We start from the raw sequence: 21,073 nt of genomic DNA, 5'->3' as shown, positions 1-21,073 counted from the left end.
TTACCTCTTCAACATTCTCGCTGCTTAATTGCATATGAGACATGTCATGGCTTTAATCTATGTGTTAATTATTTAATTACTGACTTAAAAGGCTTGAAATTTGTTATAAAAAAATGTTGCAAAATTTGAAGGGCTTTTAAAATCTATTATCAGATGTGTGCATAGACTTTCATACTCACTGCTAACAGATGTTTTGATGCATTTCTGTTACTGGTATCAGTTGCTGTGGGATACCAACGTGAGAGTCTGAGGTTTTCTGTGTGTATATAAATAAGTCAGACTGAGTTCAATCCTGTCAATAGACTTTATTTATAGATCTTTTTCCAGAAGATTCTGTTAAAGTGCCGACTGAAAACCTCCTGGGAAGTGTTCCCTTACAGCTGGCTTATTTAAAAAACCAGATTGGTCACATACAGGAGTCACGTACAGTACACAGGTTACCTTAAGTATAATTTATACAATTGTGCCATTCACATATGGTCCCTAGATATCATAAATACTTTGTTATTATAAGTCTTATATAATACTGCAGTAGTACACATCCATTTACAATGGAAGAAAGAAAGGTGAACATTGTGCAAAGACAGAAACAAGAGCTCTGTATACAAGATATCCCACTGAGCTCCCATAACACTGAGAATACAGGTAATATGTATTACAATAATATATATTATATTACAGTAAATGCATTAGGATTCAGACGGATACAACAACCCTTCACAGGCTCTTTAGGAGAGTACATTCTCACATCCTTGTGCTTTCTTCTAAAATAAAGACCGGCACGGCTGCCTTAAGGATTACACAGACTTCAATCTTAATCTCATCAGAAGGCCAGTCAGTCAGTCGTCTCAAAACATTCGGTCAAAAAACTCACAATCACGGAAAGAAACACACGATAGAAATTGCATCGCAGTCAAGGGTCAAAAGGTCACATTTTACAAACACCTATAATCTTTAAGAAGGTCAATATGAAGGACGATGGATTGCTCTGTTCCCGATTTTCTTTCTTTGGCTGACAAAGTCACTATAAATAAACTTCCTGTGAGTACATTTACAAATGTATTACTGCGTAATACACATAAAGATACATTTACAATAAAATACCTGAATCTGCAAACAGTGGAAATGCAATAAACATTTGTTCTTCTATAATCAATTATCTTAACAACGCTATAAACACACATGGTCACACATGATTGCATGAAACAGATAACGAGCCAGCGTTGAACACGTTAAAAGTTGTCACAGACTTAGGAGAGCTGCAGACATTTTAAATCTTTATCTAAATCTTCTACCAGGGGAAATATTGCAAATTCACCCAACAGGTTTATAACACCTCTCAGCGCAACACATCTGCTACCTATATGGTGTGCACATTAGGTCACACTAAGCTTATTTTATCAGGCTAAAATACATGACAGGATACACTCAGTGTGTGCCGTACAGACACACACACTCACGCGCACACACACGCACAAAACAGAAGCATGTTTGCTGCTTTATGTGCACTAGGATTAAATATAAAGTACAGCTAAAAGCATTGGTCATTCACCTTTGTGTAGCAAACATATGATACAGCAGAATAAATTTGCAATTGGTTTCTTATATTTTGAATCTGTGCTTTTCTACCTTTAAGTGTTTGTTCAAAAACCACACACACACACACACACACACACACACACACACACACACACACACACACACACACACACACACACACACACACACACTCACACACCCAGACACACACGCATCAAAAGACAAACTACATTAAACAAGAAACTAGATCACACACACATTAGAGGTTCCACAGCGCACACACATACATACACACACACACATCTGAGTGTGTTTGTTGCACCTGAAGCCTTCAGATACTTTTATATGTTTTATCTATGTGGGACGAGTGAGTGTTAAACTCACAGTCTCTGTCTCTTTGTTGGAGAAACAGTCAGAATGCTTCAGGCAGAAACAAACAGGACAGAAAAACTTAAACATGTCCTGACATCAGTCTGTCTGCAGCACTGAGAGTGTTTCACCTCCTGACCTTCAAACAAATAGAGCGTGCAGTTCCACCACGTGGCCACTAGGGCGGCGCTGTCTGACAAATCTACAGGTCCTGACCCAGCCTCTCAATCTCATCAATCAGGAAGTCGATGTCGGACTGGGTGGCGGCAGGGTTTGAGACGACCATGCGGAAGAAGTTGACTTTCTGGCCCTGAGGCTGGTAGCCCACCATGGTGGTCCCAGACTCCATCATCATGGCCTTGATCTTTGGTGCCACCTGGTGGAGAAAAAGTAAACAAATTAGTGTGTAACTCTTTTTTTTAATAAGCAAAATAAACTGCTGTGCTTACTGTCAAAAAAATACATTCACCTACATCTTTATATCTTCATTTCCTGTAGTGGTCACTTAAATTTGTAGATAGAAGGGAACAACAATCACCACACTTGTTTGTGAGGTCACCCAGGGCCAATGATAAGCCCTTTGATCTAAGTTTTGTTACATCAAGCACTTACAGCTTATTTGTTTTAATTTCAACATCATCAGGATAAAATTTACATAATGTTGTTGTGGTGAAAGATATGAAGCAATGATATAACACACAGGGAAAATAAAAGGTGACATAAGACTGTAATATTAAGGTGTGCCACATGCTGCCCATGCAGAGACTTGAAATTATTAACAAAGGATCACTCAAGGTCTTTTCCAGGAATCCCCTTCTTCGGAAAGGAAATAAGTTTGCTGCCCTTTTGTCTCAATATGGACAGCCTGCTATAAAATATAAAGTAAGGATTGCCAAAATAGCAAACTACAGGCTTGGTCAACACATCAGACACACATTTGTGTTTTACTGATCAACACTTTGTCCTTGACTCCATTTATTAACAATCTCCGTGCCAATAATTGCATCAGTGACAGACACTTTTTGTCTTTTTGTCTGATCCTCTGTTGCTTTGTTTTCCTGCACAGCCCTCAGCAATCTGGAGTTTGAAAAGTCCAGCATAAATAAATCATTATCCTTATTATTATTAACAAAACTATTAGGGATGTTCAATACCACTTTTTTTTCAGACTGATACCGAGTACCAATACTACTAGTTCTTTTGATACATAAAATTTTAATTAACAGTGACAGATTATTTTGATCAAAGACAGCACAGTCAATCTGCCATTTATCTGCACAATTAAGTCCAAATAAAACACAAACAACTCTGAGTTTAGGATTTTTTTGATAAATATTTAAAAAATAATAATTCTAAAAGTGCACAATAAAACTAACAACTGTCAGAGTTTAAGTATTTTTAAAAGTGAACTGAAGTGCAAAATAAAACAGTATTACTGTTAACTCTCCTTGTTCATTCATGTTGTCTGAACAGGATTTTGCCGTGGTGTTAAACCGCAGCAACTAGTGGCGAGGAGGACTTGCTCAACGTAAGATTTTTTTTTGCCTTGAGTATCTGCTGCTGGTATCAGCAGCCTTCACGAGTACTGATACCTTGAAAAAAGGCTGGTATCGGTACTCGCCCATCCCTAAAAATTATCATTATTTCTGAGTGATGTGAAGTCATTGAGATGTCTCACCCTGTGGAGTTTTTCTCTTCGCTCTTCACTATGAGGCATTCCTCTCAGGCTGGGTGGAATGTACCAGAAGCAAACATTGGTGTGCTGAGGCTGCAGACAGACATAAACACAGTTACTACACACAGAGATACACCTGGAGATTTAAATAGAGGAGACGAGCTAAAGCACTACTGTTGAAATAATAGAAAGCATCAAACATTAATTATTTCCAAAGTACCCTGACTGTAAAGTAGAGCCTTTGTTCCTGTATTTTACAAATGAAACCAAATGATGGCTGACAGCAAGTTTAATATAAAACTGAGAAAGCTCACCACTCCGTCAAAGACCATCTCATATCCCTCCCTGTTCTTGATTTTGTTGTACAGGTACTGAGACAGGTCCAGACACTTGTCAATGTGCTGCTCAAAGCCGATGGTGCCCTGCAGGAAAAAAAAACAGTAAACGATAACCACAGTGTGAGTTTGAAATCTACAGCATCTGTGATAACAAGATTGTCGCAGTTCTTTAGGGCTTTAAGACAGTTTGATATAATCAAAGGAAAACTTTTCATCATAACTGAGCCATCTCACCTTTGCTTTCCACATGAGCCAGAACTTAAAGATATCAACGTGTCTGCCGCACTGGATTGCTTTGTCGCCTGTGTCGTAGGCCACGTCATACTGTTTGTCTTGTTGGAAGAGGTAACCAGCACACATGGAGTTACAGCCTGCCAGGATCCCCTACAGACACACAGAGTACACTACAGGTGAGTATTTGAAAGATAAATGATCATCTGCAGAAGGTGTGTGTGTTTTTATGTTGGTGTGTACTTCCTGTACCTTCTCTCTGACCAGGATGGCAGAGCACTGAAGAGGGACGCCCATCATCTTATGAGGGTTCCATGTGACAGAGTTGGCCCTGCAGAGATAAATTCATGACCAAATGAGAAACTTGATGTTTTGACTTGTGTCTTTATGTTCTGAGGTGGACTCATTTCAGATAATCACTTTAAATTACAGTCATCTGGTTCCATGTTCTCACCTCTCCACTCCACTGAGCTTGTGGCGATGCTTCCTGGACATCAGCAGTCCACCGCCCCACGCTCCCTGAAGAGACCAGGACACAGAATAAGTAACATTAATATTTCTGCAATCATAAAATGATTATATATACAGATACCATGTGTGGTGCTTACATCGACGTGGAGCCACATGTTGTACTTCTCACAGATGTCAGCGATCTCATTGATTGGGTCAAACGCTCCGTACACAGTGGAGCCGGCTGTGGCATTCACAAACAGAGGATGGTAACCCTGGAGGAAAAGGAAAACACATGAAATGAGAAGATGGCACATACTGGATAAAAAGCTGACACAGACACAAAGATGTTTCAGAGAAAGAGACAAATGACACTGACCTTCTGTTTGGCATCAATGATCTTGGCCTCCAGATCTGCAGGAATGACTCGCCCTCTGTGAGAACATAAAACATAATCATCTTACACAAGGCCTACAAAAGAAAAATGGATGACTCTCCTCTTTTAAAGGACACTGTGCCAAAACACACTGAGAACATTTAGTGTATTATCTTTTCACATTTATAGCAGCTTGTTCATTGATTTACCTGCTGCTGCAGCCCCTAACATGATCACTGATAACACCTGTTTTAGGCTCCACACTGACTTAAAACAAACCAAACCAAACTGCAAAGGGAAATCTGAGGTCCTCCTCCCAGGGTTTTCCTTGAAGTGCACCTTGCTTGAGCTTAAAAACTGGAGATCCTAAGCTCTAAACCTGAGAAACTTGGCACTCTGCAAACAGGTGGTTTTAAGCTGTTTTGCAGAATTTACTCACATTTTAAGACAACCTTGATCCGCTCATCATCTTTGGAGGTAACACTCTGTAGCATCATATTTCTTGGCTGTGTGACAGGTGTTTTCTTACAAAAAGCATAACTCTGACTCAGCTGTTGCTAAACTTGTCCTACTTTTGTGCTCCTTTGCTCCACTCATCATGTTACTACATCCAACAACCCCCATCACTGTAGCTGAGTGACACACTTACTGTCTTGGCATTGAATTACCAAACTCAACATAAACATATGATCGACCCTCTTTTTCATATAGATTTTAACCTCTTAAGACCCAGCATCCACATCTATGGATATTATATTTCTGCCTCTCAGACCCATGATGCTTCATTTGTTAAAACTGTGACATAAAAGCTAAAAATTACAAAAAGCTAGCTTCCATACCTCTCATCTGTGCTCAGCAGGATCACGTTCTCTGTACCAAAGCCCAGAGCAGCTCCAGCCTTCTTAATGGAGTAATGGCTCTGAAGTGACAAAAACAGAGTGTACGGTTAGTGAAATAGTGAAATAACAAAAGGCTAAAATCTTCAGATTAATTTCTGCTTCATTTGAGCCTTTTCCCACCACACAGTGACAAGAGACACTCTTTATAGACAATAAATGATATTGAATGATAAGCAGTTGAAATTGGAGCGTGCATGGTGCGTGTGTGTGTGTGAGTGTGTATTGAGACGTACATGTTCAGATGTAAACAGCACGAGGCGAGGAGCAGCTGTCATGCCTTTAGTCTTGACCTCAGGGAAATACTTGTAGCGTGCGATCATCACGCTGTACATGTTAGAGATAGCACCCCCTGTTGAGTACAGACACACATCAGGACCTTGGACAGCACTTCCCCAAGACAAAGTAAACACAACCTGGTATAAGTAATTTCTTTACCTATTTTTTTTTTTAACATTGAAAGGTCTACAAGTAGACTGAATACTTGGTGGGAGGTTGGTCAGAATAATTACAAAGCATCACTGTATAGTTTTGATCTACAGCTTCCTCGCTACCTTAAAATTATGTCCAGTTTTTTGCATCAGAAGTGGTCAGTTTGTCTGCTTTAGATTAAAGAAGAGCTTGAAATAGCAAAAATACTGAATCAGTATCAATTGAGGACATGAAACATGAAATATTTCATTACAGTAAAACAAGATGATAATAATACAACATTACACAAATGACAGTGGATAAAACATGACACTAGACTTTGCATGATTCTGTCCAACACTAAAATGTGACTCTACAATGTAATGAGATATCTTTGAGAAAAGATCTATTACAATATCATAGGAAACAATACTGTGTTGTACCATAGGATATGAAAAGGTAAGATGCAATAAAGTACAAAATGATGTGATACAAAAAAGCTACAATATGACACAATATGATTTAATATGAAATAATACGATATCATGTCATAAGACCAAGGTTATAATAGTTTTGGATTTGTCATTATAGTTTAGTTTTAGTTAGTTTTGACATTTTTTTTCTATTAGAGTTTAGTTTTACTTAGTTTCAGAGCGGGCATTCTAGTTTTTATTTAGTTTTAATTTTTGCAACAAGGCTTAGTTTTAGTTTAGTTTCAGTTTAGTTTTAGTTTTTTCATACCTTATTATCCAAACACAGGATTCAAAAAGGTCAGAGGAAATATTTTGTAATACTGTTTATTTTCAAGCCCAACATAGTGCTCACTGCTCAGTCAATGCTGATACTGAACTAATGGCTGCTGCTGCCTTAAACACAAAAGACACAACATAAACTTAATATAAAAAAGTAAACAAAAATTGTGTTGAAATAATGTTAACGTAAATTAAATATAAATAACACAAACATGAATTATATGAAACAAAATAATATGAGCTTTAATAATTAGAAACTTGGACTCTATAACTATAAAGGCAGACTTACATGCAATAAACTATTACAGATGCTCTGATTCATTGCTCCACATTTCGTCGCAGCACAGCGCACAGCCAGTCAGTGCAGTAAACAAGCACGTCCCAGTACGTCGCTGTGATGGTGCCGTACGGCACTGACATCTGCCTAAAACTGTCGTAAAATTGGTTGGGAAAACGTGTCTGATCAGTTTAAATCCTAAAGGCTATTAATATTGTAAAAAACGATAACTAAGGACATTTTGTCTATAATTTTAGTTAGTTTCAGTTAGTTCTATGAACACAAGATACAGTTTTAGTTTACTTATTGTTTTTGTTTTCTTTTCTAGTTTTTATTAGTTTGAGCTAACTGCAATGTATTTCAAATTTTAGTTTTTGTTTTTAGTTTTGATATAGTTAACGTTTATAACCTTGCTTAAAACATGATACAGAGTGACAATGTGTGACACCAAATAATTTGACATGTTGCATACTGATATTAAATACTGCCATGTAGCTAGATACAATTGGATGCATACAGTGTGTTATGATGCTATACAGATTTGTTGTTTAGTTTGTGTTAGATTTTTATCCGTCTACACAGCTTCAGGTTCACTCACTAGCAGAGTCATTTTCAGTTGAAGCAGTGAAGAAGCATCCTGCTAAAGCAGCATGTTCTTTAATATTTTAATAGACAGTTCTATTTTTTGGCTAACCTGGTGAAAAGAGTCCGTCTCCCTCTCCGTCAGGCCAGCCAATCATCTCTCTCATTTTCTTCAGAGTCAGCTGCTCCATCAACACAAACACTGGTGCGATCTCATAGGTGAACCTGTCAATCACATCACAACATTTATCATCAAGGCACGTCCATCACATTTACAGTGAGGGCTGAGTCGTTAAAACTGCCCTGTGAGAACAAATAATGAAAGGACATTCTGATGCATACACATAACTGCAGATTAGAGAGCATCAAAACACACTCATTGGTTTTTCATTAGCGGTTTTATAATTCCATCCACAGAGCGCCAGCCGGAGCCTGTGCTGACTGAGCTAATTAAAAAGTGTCTGATAGGAGTCAGGCAGCAAACATTCATATTCAAATGCTTCCTAAAAATCACTCGCAAGTTTAATTAAAGCTCACAAAGCTCTGATGGCTATCTGTCAATCCTGCCAATCTCCGCTGCCAGCCTGAATGGGGCTGATTTGATGGCTGAAGAGGACGATTGTGTGTGTGTGTGTGTGTGTGTGTGTGTGTGTGTGTGTGTGTGTGTGTGTGTGTGTGTGTGTGTGTGTGAAAGACATAAAGACAGAGTGTGTTTTAAGGAGATAACAGCCTCTGTTTGACCCAGAAATTGGGAAATTGAGGTTGACACTATTACTGTTAATTAAATTCTCTCATGAAAAGAAATGAAAGGGAAAAAAAACTAGAAGGAGAAAAATACTATTTACAGAAAAGGTTGAGTTGATCAAGACATGAGAAAATGATTATAAAGCTTTCAGTTCCTTCTTAAAAAATAGGATCTTTTTAATCTTGGTTTCATTCTTGTGGTTGAAACCAAACACTGGCTGGAGAAGATGATCTTCTGGAGAAGAGGACTTACTTTACAAGACTCAAAAATATCAGGTGCAAAGAAACAGCTGTGGACACTTGACCTCAGTTTTTTTTTCTCAGTTTCTTATCTACTTTTTCCTTAAAAAAGGTGAAAAAGTGCAACGATCTTTCAGATACCAGAGGAGTAGAACTTCTAAAGAGTTGATTAAATGTGTTAGACTCTCTCAACTCTTCCATCCTGGCCTCTTTCAGCTGACAGTCCATCTCCCTGCCTCCCACACACCCTCAGGACTGATCCCTGTTTGTCCTGCTCATAATGAGGCCGGTTACACAACGCTCCTCCACTCCCACCTCCCAGCAGCTTCAACACCAGCACCACCTAAAACAGCCTTCATATTATCTCCTCTCTCTGGGCCCAAAGAAAACCAAAGTGCTTCACAGTTTGATTAGGGAGGCGGAGGAATAAAGGCTGTGAGGAGAGGGGGGAATTGTGGGTAATAAAACAAAGCAATGAGGAAAACAATGACAGGGGGAAACAAAGGAAGAGGAGAGGGTGACGTGAAAGCAAAGCAGGGACAGCTTTAAGAAAACAAAGAGAGACAACAAGGAAAAAAAAGTGCTGCAGAAACAGGATTAGAAAGAAAGGACAGGACAAGGAGTGAGCAGGAGCTGATCAGTCCTACACACTAAGAATGATCCTCATCACATTTGATTTCTGACACATTTTCCTGTGAAAACTAAATTTTTCTTTATATTAAATGGATCATGAATCTAGAGTATGGAGGAAAATGTTTTGGGGTAACTAAATGGGACACAGGTTGAGATGAGTGACATGTTGTTTAATGATCTGCAGAACTGATTTCAGCAGCACCTTATCTTAAAAAGCCAGGGCTCATGCACAGAGAAAGCATTTTGTTTGTCAGGGACGCTTGAATAAAACAGCTTTATGTGTCACACATGAAACTCTGCAGATTCAGGCGTTGATGCAGCTAAAGATGTTTTTATATAAAGATGCACTTTGAATACGAAAGACTCCAAAAAATGACCTTTTTGGGTCGTTTATATGATCACAGATTGGTTTTCAGTTTATCAAGTCACCTCCAAACAGAATCCATCCATCTTTCGTGCAAATTTAGTCTCTACTGCTGTGGGGTTTTTTTTGCACATCTTCCAGTGAAAAATAGATAATAACCAGGCCAAAAACAGGAGGTTGCATAAATAGAGAAGAAAAAGACATTTTTCTTGTGTAATTGTTCGTGGTGGGAGCTCAGCCACAGGATGGATTTGAACGCAACATTAGCTTCCCGACAGTACACCCGATCAGATGGTGACCGCTGGGCTTCGACTCCACACAGCGTGGGATAAAGCCACAAAGAAGACGAAATGTCTCGCTTTGGAGCGTCTTTACCAGGTTTGATTTAGAAATATTTTGTTCTCTGATGTACGAAGATTATGTTCCAAAAAAAGGGACACATTACCCTGAATAAGTCCGAGTCTTTCTGTCTGACATGGCAGCTATGGCAGCAAAGGGACAAAACCAATGCATCTTTTTAAAATTCTCCTTCTCCCTGTGAGTCATTTCACGCTGTAATGACAATAATGGTGATCATTATCACAATCAGAGCCAATCATTGGTCTTTTCAGGGCGAAAATTACCCCTCAGTCACCTGCCTGTCCCCAGGGACGGCCCCTAAATGCCCTTATTATCATCATCAAGGGCACTCGATGTGTGCGTCTGTGTTTGATTGTGTGTCCCTCAGTGTGTGTGTGTGTGTGTATGTGACTAACCCTCTGACCCCTGAACACACTCCCCCCTCAGCCCATCAAAGGAGCACTGAGTCAGTCTGGGTCCACAGGGACACAGATCCAGAATGAGGCTCTGTGGGGAGCTGCGGAGCCAGTTTCCCCTCAGTGACAGGCTTTTCTGTGCAGCCGGAGGACATTGTGTGTCAGTGTGGGGCCCAGCTGGCCTATCTGCTAAGACCAGCTCACAATGAGCCCGCAGTCAATGGACTGGAAACCCTGGCTGCTGTATCTGGGACAGCCAGAGCTGGTGTGATGTGTGTGTGTGTGTGTGTGTGTGTGTGTGTGTGTGTGTGTGTGTGTGTGTGTGTGTGTGTGTGTGTGTGTGTGTGTGTGTGTGTGTGTCATTATGAAAGTATGTGAATTCAATGGCCCTGTCTCTTCGGGCATTCTTCCAACTGGGAGATGAGATGGGAAAGTTTTTCCTGGAGGAGGGGGTGGTTTGCTCAGCTAATGTTTTGAGAAATGGGATAAATTAAGTGTCTCAATTTTCCTTTTGCTCTTGGTTTATTATCCTTGCATTGATCTTTTCTTTGGCAGCAGGACTCGGAGAAAGAAAAGCGGCTACAGCACTAAGAGGATACTGAATGCTAAATTTGTGCAGAGGAGAAACGTGTCATCCTTGGTGATGGACTTATCTTGTTTGGCCTTCCTGCTGTATGCAGCTCCTGTTGTTATTTCAAGGCAAACTCTGGAGAATCTGCTAGAGACATTTAATTTAAACTGATTTAACTTGATCTGATCTTGTTTTTAAACACTGTCAGTTTTCTTGCTCTGTGTCTAAAGCCCCATCATTTCCACGTCTTCTTCTTGTTTTAGTATCATTAAATGTTTATCCCCATACTTTAGATCAGGCCTGATTTTATTTTTCTTTGAGTTTATTTTTAAATTTTAATGATTAAATAAGACGATTTACTTCTTCTATGTGCCTTACATTATTTTTTGTTTGTTTTACATATTCTAAAGATTACGGCAGAGAAACAAAAGCAGGAATTTGAGATGTCTCATCAGGATTAAGAAAAACATGATGAGCAGCTCTCACTTAATCAGGCCTTGTTATGACAAAGGAATCCTTCATTATTCGCAGTTTGACTTTCTTATTCCCTTAAACAATCAAAAGAGGTATTCACTGATATTACCTTGGGCTTTTCATAAAGCGTGGAAAGCAATTTATATCATTTTTTAATTTAAGTTTAACTGTTAAAAGGTTTATCAACGGATTAAGAAAACAATTGTCAGATTCCGTAAATTAAAATTATAAAACTCAAAATATTATGACTAACTGGTAGATTAAATGATGAAGCAAAGTCTTTAAGGGTTGTTTACTTTCTCCTGTGTTAAGGCCATTTTCTATACGTACAAGAGGGCCACATATAAGCATCTAAATAAGATTTTGGTGTTCTCATGTAAACTTTAAAGAGGCAATGGACACAGAAATCGTTTCTTCATTGAGCCCTGCACTGTGATTACACAGTTTACTGGTTCACAGCCAACTAGGATAGGCGTGTGTGTGTGTGTGTGTGTGTGTGTGTGTGTGAGTGTGTGTGTGTGTGTCTATATCCGGTGTTCTAATACTGTGAAGTGTTATTAGCACCATGTTTCTCACTCTATTGAAGTAATCATAACACAGAGTTACAGCTTAATTTACAGGAGGTGTGTGTATGTGTGTGTGTGAGACTTTTGGTGCATGTGTGTGTGTGTGTGTGTTGTCGATGTGGTTCATGCTCTCTATCAGACTGGACCACCATGTAACTGTGACCTGAGATCAATATGCAATCTAACCACCCCTGAGGCCGGGCTGCTTCCGTATACAGCACAGTGTCAGCCGGCCGACCGTCAATACAGCGTCTCTACAGGACAAAACAAACACTTTATATAACCGACTGGTTGAGGAGTGAGCTCAGAAGAACACCATGAGTGGGTTCATATTAAAATGACCACAGGCTATTTCCAGTGGCCTACAAACATTTTTCAGCTAATCCGTCGTGACATATAGGGGTGATTCCCTCGTCTACATAACAGCTACTCCACAAAACAGGGTCACTGTCCTGGTGCAGGTTACATGACTCACATGTTGGTGTTAGCAGTGGAGGTGAGCCACTCTCCAGCAAGTCCGATGATGTCCAGACCAGAAGACAGCTGGTTGAAGAATCGAGGGTGACCTGAGCACAACGAATAAACACAAACATCATGTTAATGTCTGTTTCTTTCAAAAGGATCCCTGTGTTATATTTGAATATTAACATTAAATATTGTGTATTTCATAGGCCCATAGGGATAGAAAGTTATATGAGCCAAGGCTTAATTAAGTGATCCAAAGATTTTAATCTCCTTTAGGACACAATGACCACCTCAATCTTATTAAGAAACAGAAACAAAAAAGAAACAAATTAAAACGAGATGAAGACACTGTTCCTAATTTACTTTTCAGTCTTTACATTCCCCGTCTGTGTTTGTATCCCCCTGTTCAGCCATGAAACCCGAGGGACCTGACACAGCAGAGTTCAGTGTACCATAATTACACTGGTAACAAGGCTGTATGACAGCCGGTTAGACTGTAAGGTACCTGCACACACCGTCACCGTCAACATGCCTCCAGCTTAAAAGCAGTCATGGGTTTAAGCATGAAGGTGAGACTGTACAGCTCACATAATAAAACCCTTCTATAAAGATATGTATTCTTTATACATATAAATATAATTTTATATCATATCATATCACAATAAGTTAATTTTTAATAAAGTAAAAAAAAAGATAAGTATTGTTTAAGTGATAATGCATGAAGTAAAAGCAAAGAGCAGACTCATGTTTCAGCACCATGGACAGCTCCTCCAGCTCAGCTCTTTAAAATCAGTCACAGAAAACGACTCAGATGGCACAAAAAAAAGATATTTTCACGTGTCTAAATGATAAGTGGAGTTGGGTTGTAGACACTGTAGACCCTGTGTGATTTATAAAACCCAGGGGACAGTTTGAGCGCTGTCGTTTCTAACAGCTTGAAACAGCCATGTTAGGATCCCCTCAGGCAACACTTGCTTTAATAAGTAGAGGGGAGAGAAAAGGGGGATGTCAGGAGAATTACCAGGGGGACAATAAATAAGGCAGTCATTGTAATAGGCTGTACACGAACCAGAAACAGCTTCTCCTCTGTTGGTTTGACTCAAACAGAACTTTGGTCTGTACTCATTTCAATTATAGTGTTAACCAGGGGAGAAACTCATGTTTAGGTTTTTGTGGAAGCAACCTTCAGAGATCTTAATATAAAACAAAATCACTTTTATGTAATTTTCTAGTGCTGATTTTAGGTTATTTTCTGCATTTTGTGAAAGATTGATACCATCAAAATTTTATAATTAAGGAACATTTTTGTAGAAATGGAAGTGTCTGCATAAAAGCGTATCCAGCTTTATTTATTTTGGTTTTTTTTCTTTCCCCGAGCATCTTTTGAGCTCAAAGACTTTTAGGTTAATCGTTCTGTGAGGTCTCACATTCCAATGTCCTTTTTTCCTTTGTAAGATAATATCCCACCTCATGAATTATTCAAAAGGCAGCGGCTTCTTAAATTATATCCCCCCCACTCTGCCTCGAGGGTGTCACAGCCTACCTGTCCGGACCCCGTACTTGAGTGTGTCCCTGCAGTCCACCAGGATCTGCTCCAAGGACTCGGGCTGGTCTGACAGCTCCAGGTTGAAGCCCTCCATACCCTCCAGCAGCTGGTGGGGGTGGTGGAAGTCCAGAACCTTAGTTGAGCGGTCAAAGGTCTTCTTCACGTAATTGGTGAGGATCTCAACAATCTCCAGCAGAAATTGTATGGTTGGCTCCTCGCCATTTTTGGCTGGAAGCAGGTCTGAAAGGCGAGGAGGGAGATATTGGATATTAGCTTGAACTGAACTAAGCTGGCCACTCGATTATTATTTCATATGTTAGTTTAATTTAGATATTAGGTTAGTTTTGAAATAATATTCATGTAATCAAAAATTTCAATATTTGTCACCCATCTAATTTATTTTGTTTGTAAATTTAGAAAAGCCCACCATTTGACTCTGCATGGTTAGTTGTTGTGGATGTTTTGATTTCCTGAGGTTAGGATGAGCAATAAAAGTATCACAGGTGTCCAATTAGCTTCTTGTTTTGCCCCAAAGTATATTTAATGAAGTATTTCATACTGTGTCAGAGGATTAGTTTTTATATCCTTATCCTGGTTTATGAAGTATTAAAGGATCTTAAGCAAAAATACAAGAACCAATCTGTCCAGTCAACACCTCAGGTTCATGTTCCCAGAGTCAGGACCAGGCTGAGGGAGGCAGCTGTTATTCTTCATGACTCTCAGCTGTGGAACCACCAACCACCAATTCCTTTAAAGTGGGACTAATGACATTTCTATTCAGTTCTGCAATCACTATTACTTATTTTTACACTTTAATTTAAAAATCACTTTTAAATCAAATAATTGCGAAAACATTTTTTTTTAACTTTTTTCTTACTTTCTTTGGTATATATTTGTATATACTTTATCAAACTTATCTATGAAAATTACTTAGACTATGACCAATTTTTACAGCTTACATTTAGTTTGGAGAACAAAGTGTTCCATATAGTTTATTGGCATGACTACCTGACTCTCACTTGGTTTTTGAGAAGGTGTAATTTAGACGAACTTTTTTTTTTTTAAATTTACTTGGTGGTTACTTTTTATTTCTCAGGTAGTTGAGCTCATCTGAACCATCTGAGTTATTGACAACGCATTTATTTATAATGCGTTATGTTTAGCCAATTTTTAGTTAGTAGAAAAAAATCTATTTTGATACCTGCAGTGGTGTGATAACACCGAGCTCATTAGTTGTTATAAATGGTGGACTGATACTATTTTCGACATGGACAACTGTAGGTCTTGGGTTGTGCTGCAGTCATGATGGTTATGAAGGCGGTTAGTCCCATGATAGCCTACTGTTTAACACACATCTGAACGTCATACATTAGCTATCTTCGACGGCAATTCAATGGACTTTAACTATGCATAGTTAAAGATAAACATCAATGACCCAACAAGGTAGCAGGTTGATTCTCACCTCTCGCGAACAGGTTGGAGAAGTCGGTCTCAGTGAGGCGGAAGCGCGCGTCTCTGTCACTGTTGTCGCACGAGAGCAGGTTCTTCTGTCCCGCGAGCCTCCCCTTCTCATCCAGGCTGTTGTTCTTCTGCAGGAACCCTAAGGCGTTACACGGTGAGGGGCACGAGTTATCACCAAACATCTCCATCACAGAAACGAGAAAAAGACAAAACTTTGACTCTGAAAAAGATAAAATAAAACTAAAATAAATGAAATAATAAATTAGAAACTTTTCTGCGTAAATAAGGGGAAACTTAAAAAAATGTAATGTAAAATCAGACCCTGCGGCCTTAACTCGTTAATGAAGATGTTTTCCTCTGGAAGTGATTCCCAAAACACACTTTATATAAACACACACGGGCACAGGGTGCACGCCCCACCCAGTGACGTCACTGACACACCCCTGTCAGGATCAGGATGCACCCACGCCATCCACAGACTGTCCGGTTCGATGGGCAGAAAAGCCCGTGGATGTGATGATCCAACACAGCCGATAAATCCACACCATGTAAAAAGGGGTTAATGAAGGAAGCCCGGAGCCCCACGGCAGTCTGAACCCGCAGGGCCTGAGTGTTTTCAAACTCCGTGATTGATCTGTTCCCACTAATAGACCTCTACATCTGCAGCATAACGTGTCTGTTTGATAATGTTGGGCCTAATTGTGCGCAAAAACACGTGGACACCACACGTCATTATAAGGCAATCTGTTGGCCCATAAAATATGAACTCCTGTTTTTTTTCAGTGGAAAGTCTAAATTCTCTGCTCATTAAATCCTAATTACACATTTAAAATCAATAAGCGAGAACCTCTAACTGCCTTTGTGTTGAAATATTTCCATTCAATATTTCCATTCAACTTCCATTCCAGTCCATTAAAATGTCGTTAAGACCAATCAAATCTATCGGTCAATTCTCATTCTCAGAGATGGAAATAGCAAACAAGTTCGATCTGTGGGTTTGAGTTGATTTCTGCTTCAATGAGCAGGCCTTTTTAAATGATGTGAATGACATTCATTTTTCTGTCCAGAGCTGCGGGAAATATATTACCTCACGCATTTTTAGCCTATAAAGAATCACATTCTGTCAAACTATAGAGAAATAAACACGCCTGCATAGCACGCCTACATGCAGCGTCATATCTGCTGTTATCCTCCTAAAAACAGACCGAGATGTACAATTGAAAGGGCCAAGGAAAATAGGTTGTATACTTTTAAATAATAAACAAATGAATAAATATAGACCTGGAAGGAGAATTATTCGCGTGTTGTGCTGAGAACCCCCCTGTGCTGTAAATTACATTTCCAGGCCTGTCTGCAGGCTTTTTCTCTCCTGGCGCTGAAATGGAGGAGACAGGGGAGGTTGAGGGGCGGTCGGAGGCTGTGAGACTGGGCTCGCATCATCAGACCTACAGGCTAATGTCCACTGACCTTTAGAAGATGGAAACACACAGTGACAGTCTCTGTGTTTGTCCTGCTCTAGCAGCCTTTATATAGTGGCCTATTTCGGGCCTCCAGACCGGTGTTCAAAACCGAGAAAAATGCACCAGGAGAGGCAAAAATGCTCATGACGATGGAGACATCTGACTGTATTCCCTGAACACAGCTTTTTATCCTGTTATGGTACATAAAATGTATTTTTTTGTTGTTGAAATGTTGGCTTTTTTGCGCCAAAATCAGACTTACCACAAATCTTCATCCCCAGTTTCCGTGTGCATCCGTGCATCCACGCGTAATCGTTTGCTAAAACAAAATGAACGTTTGAGTTTGAGTTTGTGCAGGCCGCGGACAACGAGGATGGGCGGTGATGAAGAGAAAGCTGCACGATGGAGCACAGAGAGCACAGAGGAAGCGAGAGGCGGATCGCCCTTGGCCAGGTGTGTGAACCCTCAGATTGAGATTTTGGAATTTACTGTTTGTGGTCATTATTTGGCTCAGTGTTACTCAGTTTGCCATGGACACAAACACATTTGTTTACCACAGCACCCACTCATCATGTGGGGATGAATCTGATAACATTTCCGATTTAAGTTCAATCAATAGGCGCCGACAGAGGCCCGCGCGGCACATCCACGCCGCGCGCACACACCCAGCCAAGGGGCGGAGTGGAGTTAACGCCCGTGAAATGAGCTCACGGAGGAGGGCAGAAATTAATTGAGTGAAACACAGTATGTGACTGCGGCGAGCTGCTAATGTCTGAGGCCAGAGAGTCTATGCAGAAACTTATAGAACAGAGCGTCTCATACAGTAACACATGAAGGCCTACACACGCACACACACACACAAAAACACGAAAGCAAAGATGAAGCAGAAGCAGCAGCAGCAGAGTGAGACAAAGCGGCAGATGTAGACCTGATGGAGAACTTTCAAAAGAAAAACAAGTATTTAAATTCACTGAAGCCATTTCACTGTGAGGGGAAAGCAGAGAACAGCTCGAGGGGCTGAAGCCAAGCCGGAACACACAACAAACACACATATTCAAACGCACGTGCGCGCACACAGTAGCTACACAAGCCGCGAGGCGTGAGATGGAGCGTGGCAGAGAGATAATGGCAACATCCAGCATCAGTATACCACCAAGTCAGACACAACAACAACTTCTTTTTAATGGGCTGCTCCCGGTACAGAGTCACAGCTGAAATAACTCTCAGGTTTTTGTGGAGCTTTTTATCGACACCCAAGGGGAATTTAAAAAAAAATCCAAAATATTCGATATAGAAAAATATAAAAATTGAACCGCACTCGATCGGCCCCCAGGAGCTGATACTGGGCTGAAAATAAAAACCTATAATTATCTCTGACGTTGCGCTGCAGACGGCTGCTCAAGTGCACGTTAATGGGCTCCATTTTGTCCGCGCGACAAAGGCTTGAAATGTTGAAAATAACCCACAGGTTAATGTATACACGTGTGGACACTTGATAAAAAAACGCAACAAAATTAATCTACAAAGGCAGCTTCCTATGCAGCTTAGTCTCAAGGGCCCAGAATCATGTTTCTAAGCGAGACAAAATTACATTTGACAAATAAAATCAGCAAGAGTTTAAATGTACATTTTTTTTCCCTCGACGAAATCATCCAAAAACGTCCTTTAGGCTACACCTTGACCTTGAGAGTGCTAAGGCGAATCAATGGGACATTTCAATAGGCAATATCTTCGATCGGAAGTGATTTGTGTTACACTAAATTTCTGGAAGTGATCTGATGATTTTATATAAAAAAAAAAAACACACAGTTTATACGAGGCTTTAATTGCGCATTATATATCTAGGCCAGGTCCTTTGCTCGGCGCGCTCCACTAACTCGCAGGCGGCGACAGGCAGCTGTGATGGCTCTGTTTTTAACCGGAATGATTAACGACGGAGCCCACACAGCAAATGGTCCGGGCGAGACCAGCTTTTATCAGACACAGAAGGAGGGAGAGGGAGAGAGACTGAGGGGCAGACAGAGGCAGACATAGAGGTGTGATGGGGTGAACGGCTTTTTTTTTTTTTGGTTGTTGTTGGTGTTGCTGTTCCCTTGAGTTGCACGAGTGTCTCTGAGCAAGGCACCGAGTCCGTGTGGAGGACTCGCTCCAGAGAGGGACAGCCTTAACAAGAGTTTACCCCCAGGGGGATCGATACTGGATTGGCGGTATTTACAGGCAGAGGTGGAGTAATGTGAGGACGTACTTGCTGTCGGAGGTCTTAAATTGGCAGAGTTGGGGTCCTGTTCCCCGCCGCTGGCTCTCGGTTCAGACGTGGCCATCACTTCTCTCGAGGTGCCTGATCTCCCGCTGGGATATAATTCAACTGCAAACAAAACGGTGTACTGTTAGGCCAGGTTAGACTTCAAAATCTAGCACTTGTATGTTTTTCTAAACAACAGTCCATTCCCAATGTGCGCCAGGATTGAGCCAGAAATGATATCACCTCTACTGTGTGTCACCAGCAGAGATTTATCCCCGCAGGAGAGCTGGGTGGGCTATGGATCAAGACGCGCGATTTGGAGAGAATTGCGCACGACGCGCAAGCAACACTCACATCAGGACAAATAGCTTTGGTGATAACATAATGTCTCCGTGGGTACATTCATTCTGGAGATATGCTTTGTTGTTTCTTGGTGTCAGTATACAATAAAATACAGAATATCTGACGTTAATGTGCAGAAAATATGTTTCTATCGGTGAAATGAACGAACAGGGGATAGATAGTGGCACTTTAGAGGGAAAATATTGTTTTTTCACAATATCAGTCATTTAGACGGTGAAAAACTGAAGTTTCTTACTGAAGCTGATATTCTAGGGTAACGAATGAAGGTAATAAAAACAACTATTCGATTTCATAATTGGAAATTAGATGAAGTAATGACGGGAAGGTTTTAAAGATATCAGAGCATGATAAAAGAAAAATGTGCTTTTCTTGTATTTTTCTATTATTATTCAAATAAAAACTCCAAATTCATTCTATTGAGTCTGCAATCGACAATTCAATCAAGTTGCGCTTTGAACAAGAAAATCCTCCTCATCATCAGTCAATGTCATCCTGAGATGAAAGACAGACTGAACAACTAATGAAGCCCTTCTGTCACTCGTGTTTGTCTGATTTCTATACACAAAAAAAGACATTTATTCATCTATGTATCAATTTTTTGTGACAATTTCCTCAAAAAAAGTCTCCACCGTAATGACCCACACATGATACGCACGTGCAACAATCACCTGTCTGACTGTGGAGGATATAGCGCCTATACATGTACAAGGCAGAGGAGGCATCTTACCGGCTCACAGGTTGTCGTGTCCAGACAAACTAGATGTTCCACTTGGCACCCAAAGGCGCGACAGGCAGCACAGCAGTCCAGTGGAGGAGACGGAGGAGGAATACCAACAGAGCGCACTAATAAAATCCCATCCAGATGCGCGCGAGTGACCCTTTCTTTTCCCTCAAGAGTATTTTAACCGTTATTTATACGTGGGGCTCGCGCTGCCCATTGGTCTCTATTCACGCAGGCATGAGTCACAGCCTTGCCTCCCCGTGACGACTAATGAAGCTTCCCTGACAGCCTCAATCCACCAAGATGCCCCAAACAGTGAGAAGGAAAAACACCAGTGACGTACACCCACTCAGCTGTGTATGTGTGTGTGTGAGTGTGTGAGTGTGTGTGTGTGTGTGTGTGTGTGTGTGTGTGTGTGTTTGTGTGTGTGTGTGCGTCTCCAGGTGTGTGTGGGTGTCAAAGGAAGTAGGATGGAGCCTTGAATGTGAAATGTGCTCTGATTTGGTAACACAGAAATTGACCTTGAGATTAAAACATGTCTTTTGTTTATTAACCAATTTGTTCATTTTTTT

At 40.4% G+C, this 21,073-nt stretch overlaps 1 protein-coding gene across 1 annotated transcript; it reads right to left on the bottom strand.

The window, feature by feature from the left end:
- Positions 1-285: 285 nt before the first annotated feature.
- On the bottom strand, positions 286-20,831 carry LOC141804260 (glutamate decarboxylase 1-like). The gene is made up of 17 exons (XM_074688603.1): positions 20,508-20,831; positions 19,421-19,540; positions 17,438-17,494; positions 15,717-15,854; positions 14,252-14,494; positions 12,719-12,809; positions 8,009-8,121; positions 6,111-6,226; positions 5,818-5,897; positions 4,982-5,036; positions 4,761-4,877; positions 4,607-4,671; positions 4,405-4,483; positions 4,156-4,305; positions 3,898-4,005; positions 3,587-3,676; positions 286-2,284 (listed from the first exon to the last, which is right to left on the bottom strand). Exons 2-17 carry the CDS (start codon positions 19,494-19,496, stop codon positions 2,111-2,113), a joined length of 1,752 nt encoding a protein of 583 aa, XP_074544704.1. The 5' UTR covers positions 19,497-19,540; positions 20,508-20,831; the 3' UTR covers positions 286-2,110.
- Positions 20,832-21,073: the final 242 nt, after the last annotated feature.

The sequence above is a fragment of the Halichoeres trimaculatus genome, unplaced genomic scaffold (assembly GCF_033239565.1).
Source record: "Halichoeres trimaculatus isolate MK-OKI-2021-1 unplaced genomic scaffold, fHalTri1.1 fHalTri1_scaffold_15, whole genome shotgun sequence".
Lineage (NCBI taxonomy): Eukaryota > Metazoa > Chordata > Actinopteri > Labriformes > Labridae > Halichoeres > Halichoeres trimaculatus.
Note: the sequence above shows the minus strand (reverse complement) of the source record. Positions and strands in the feature narration are given on the sequence as shown.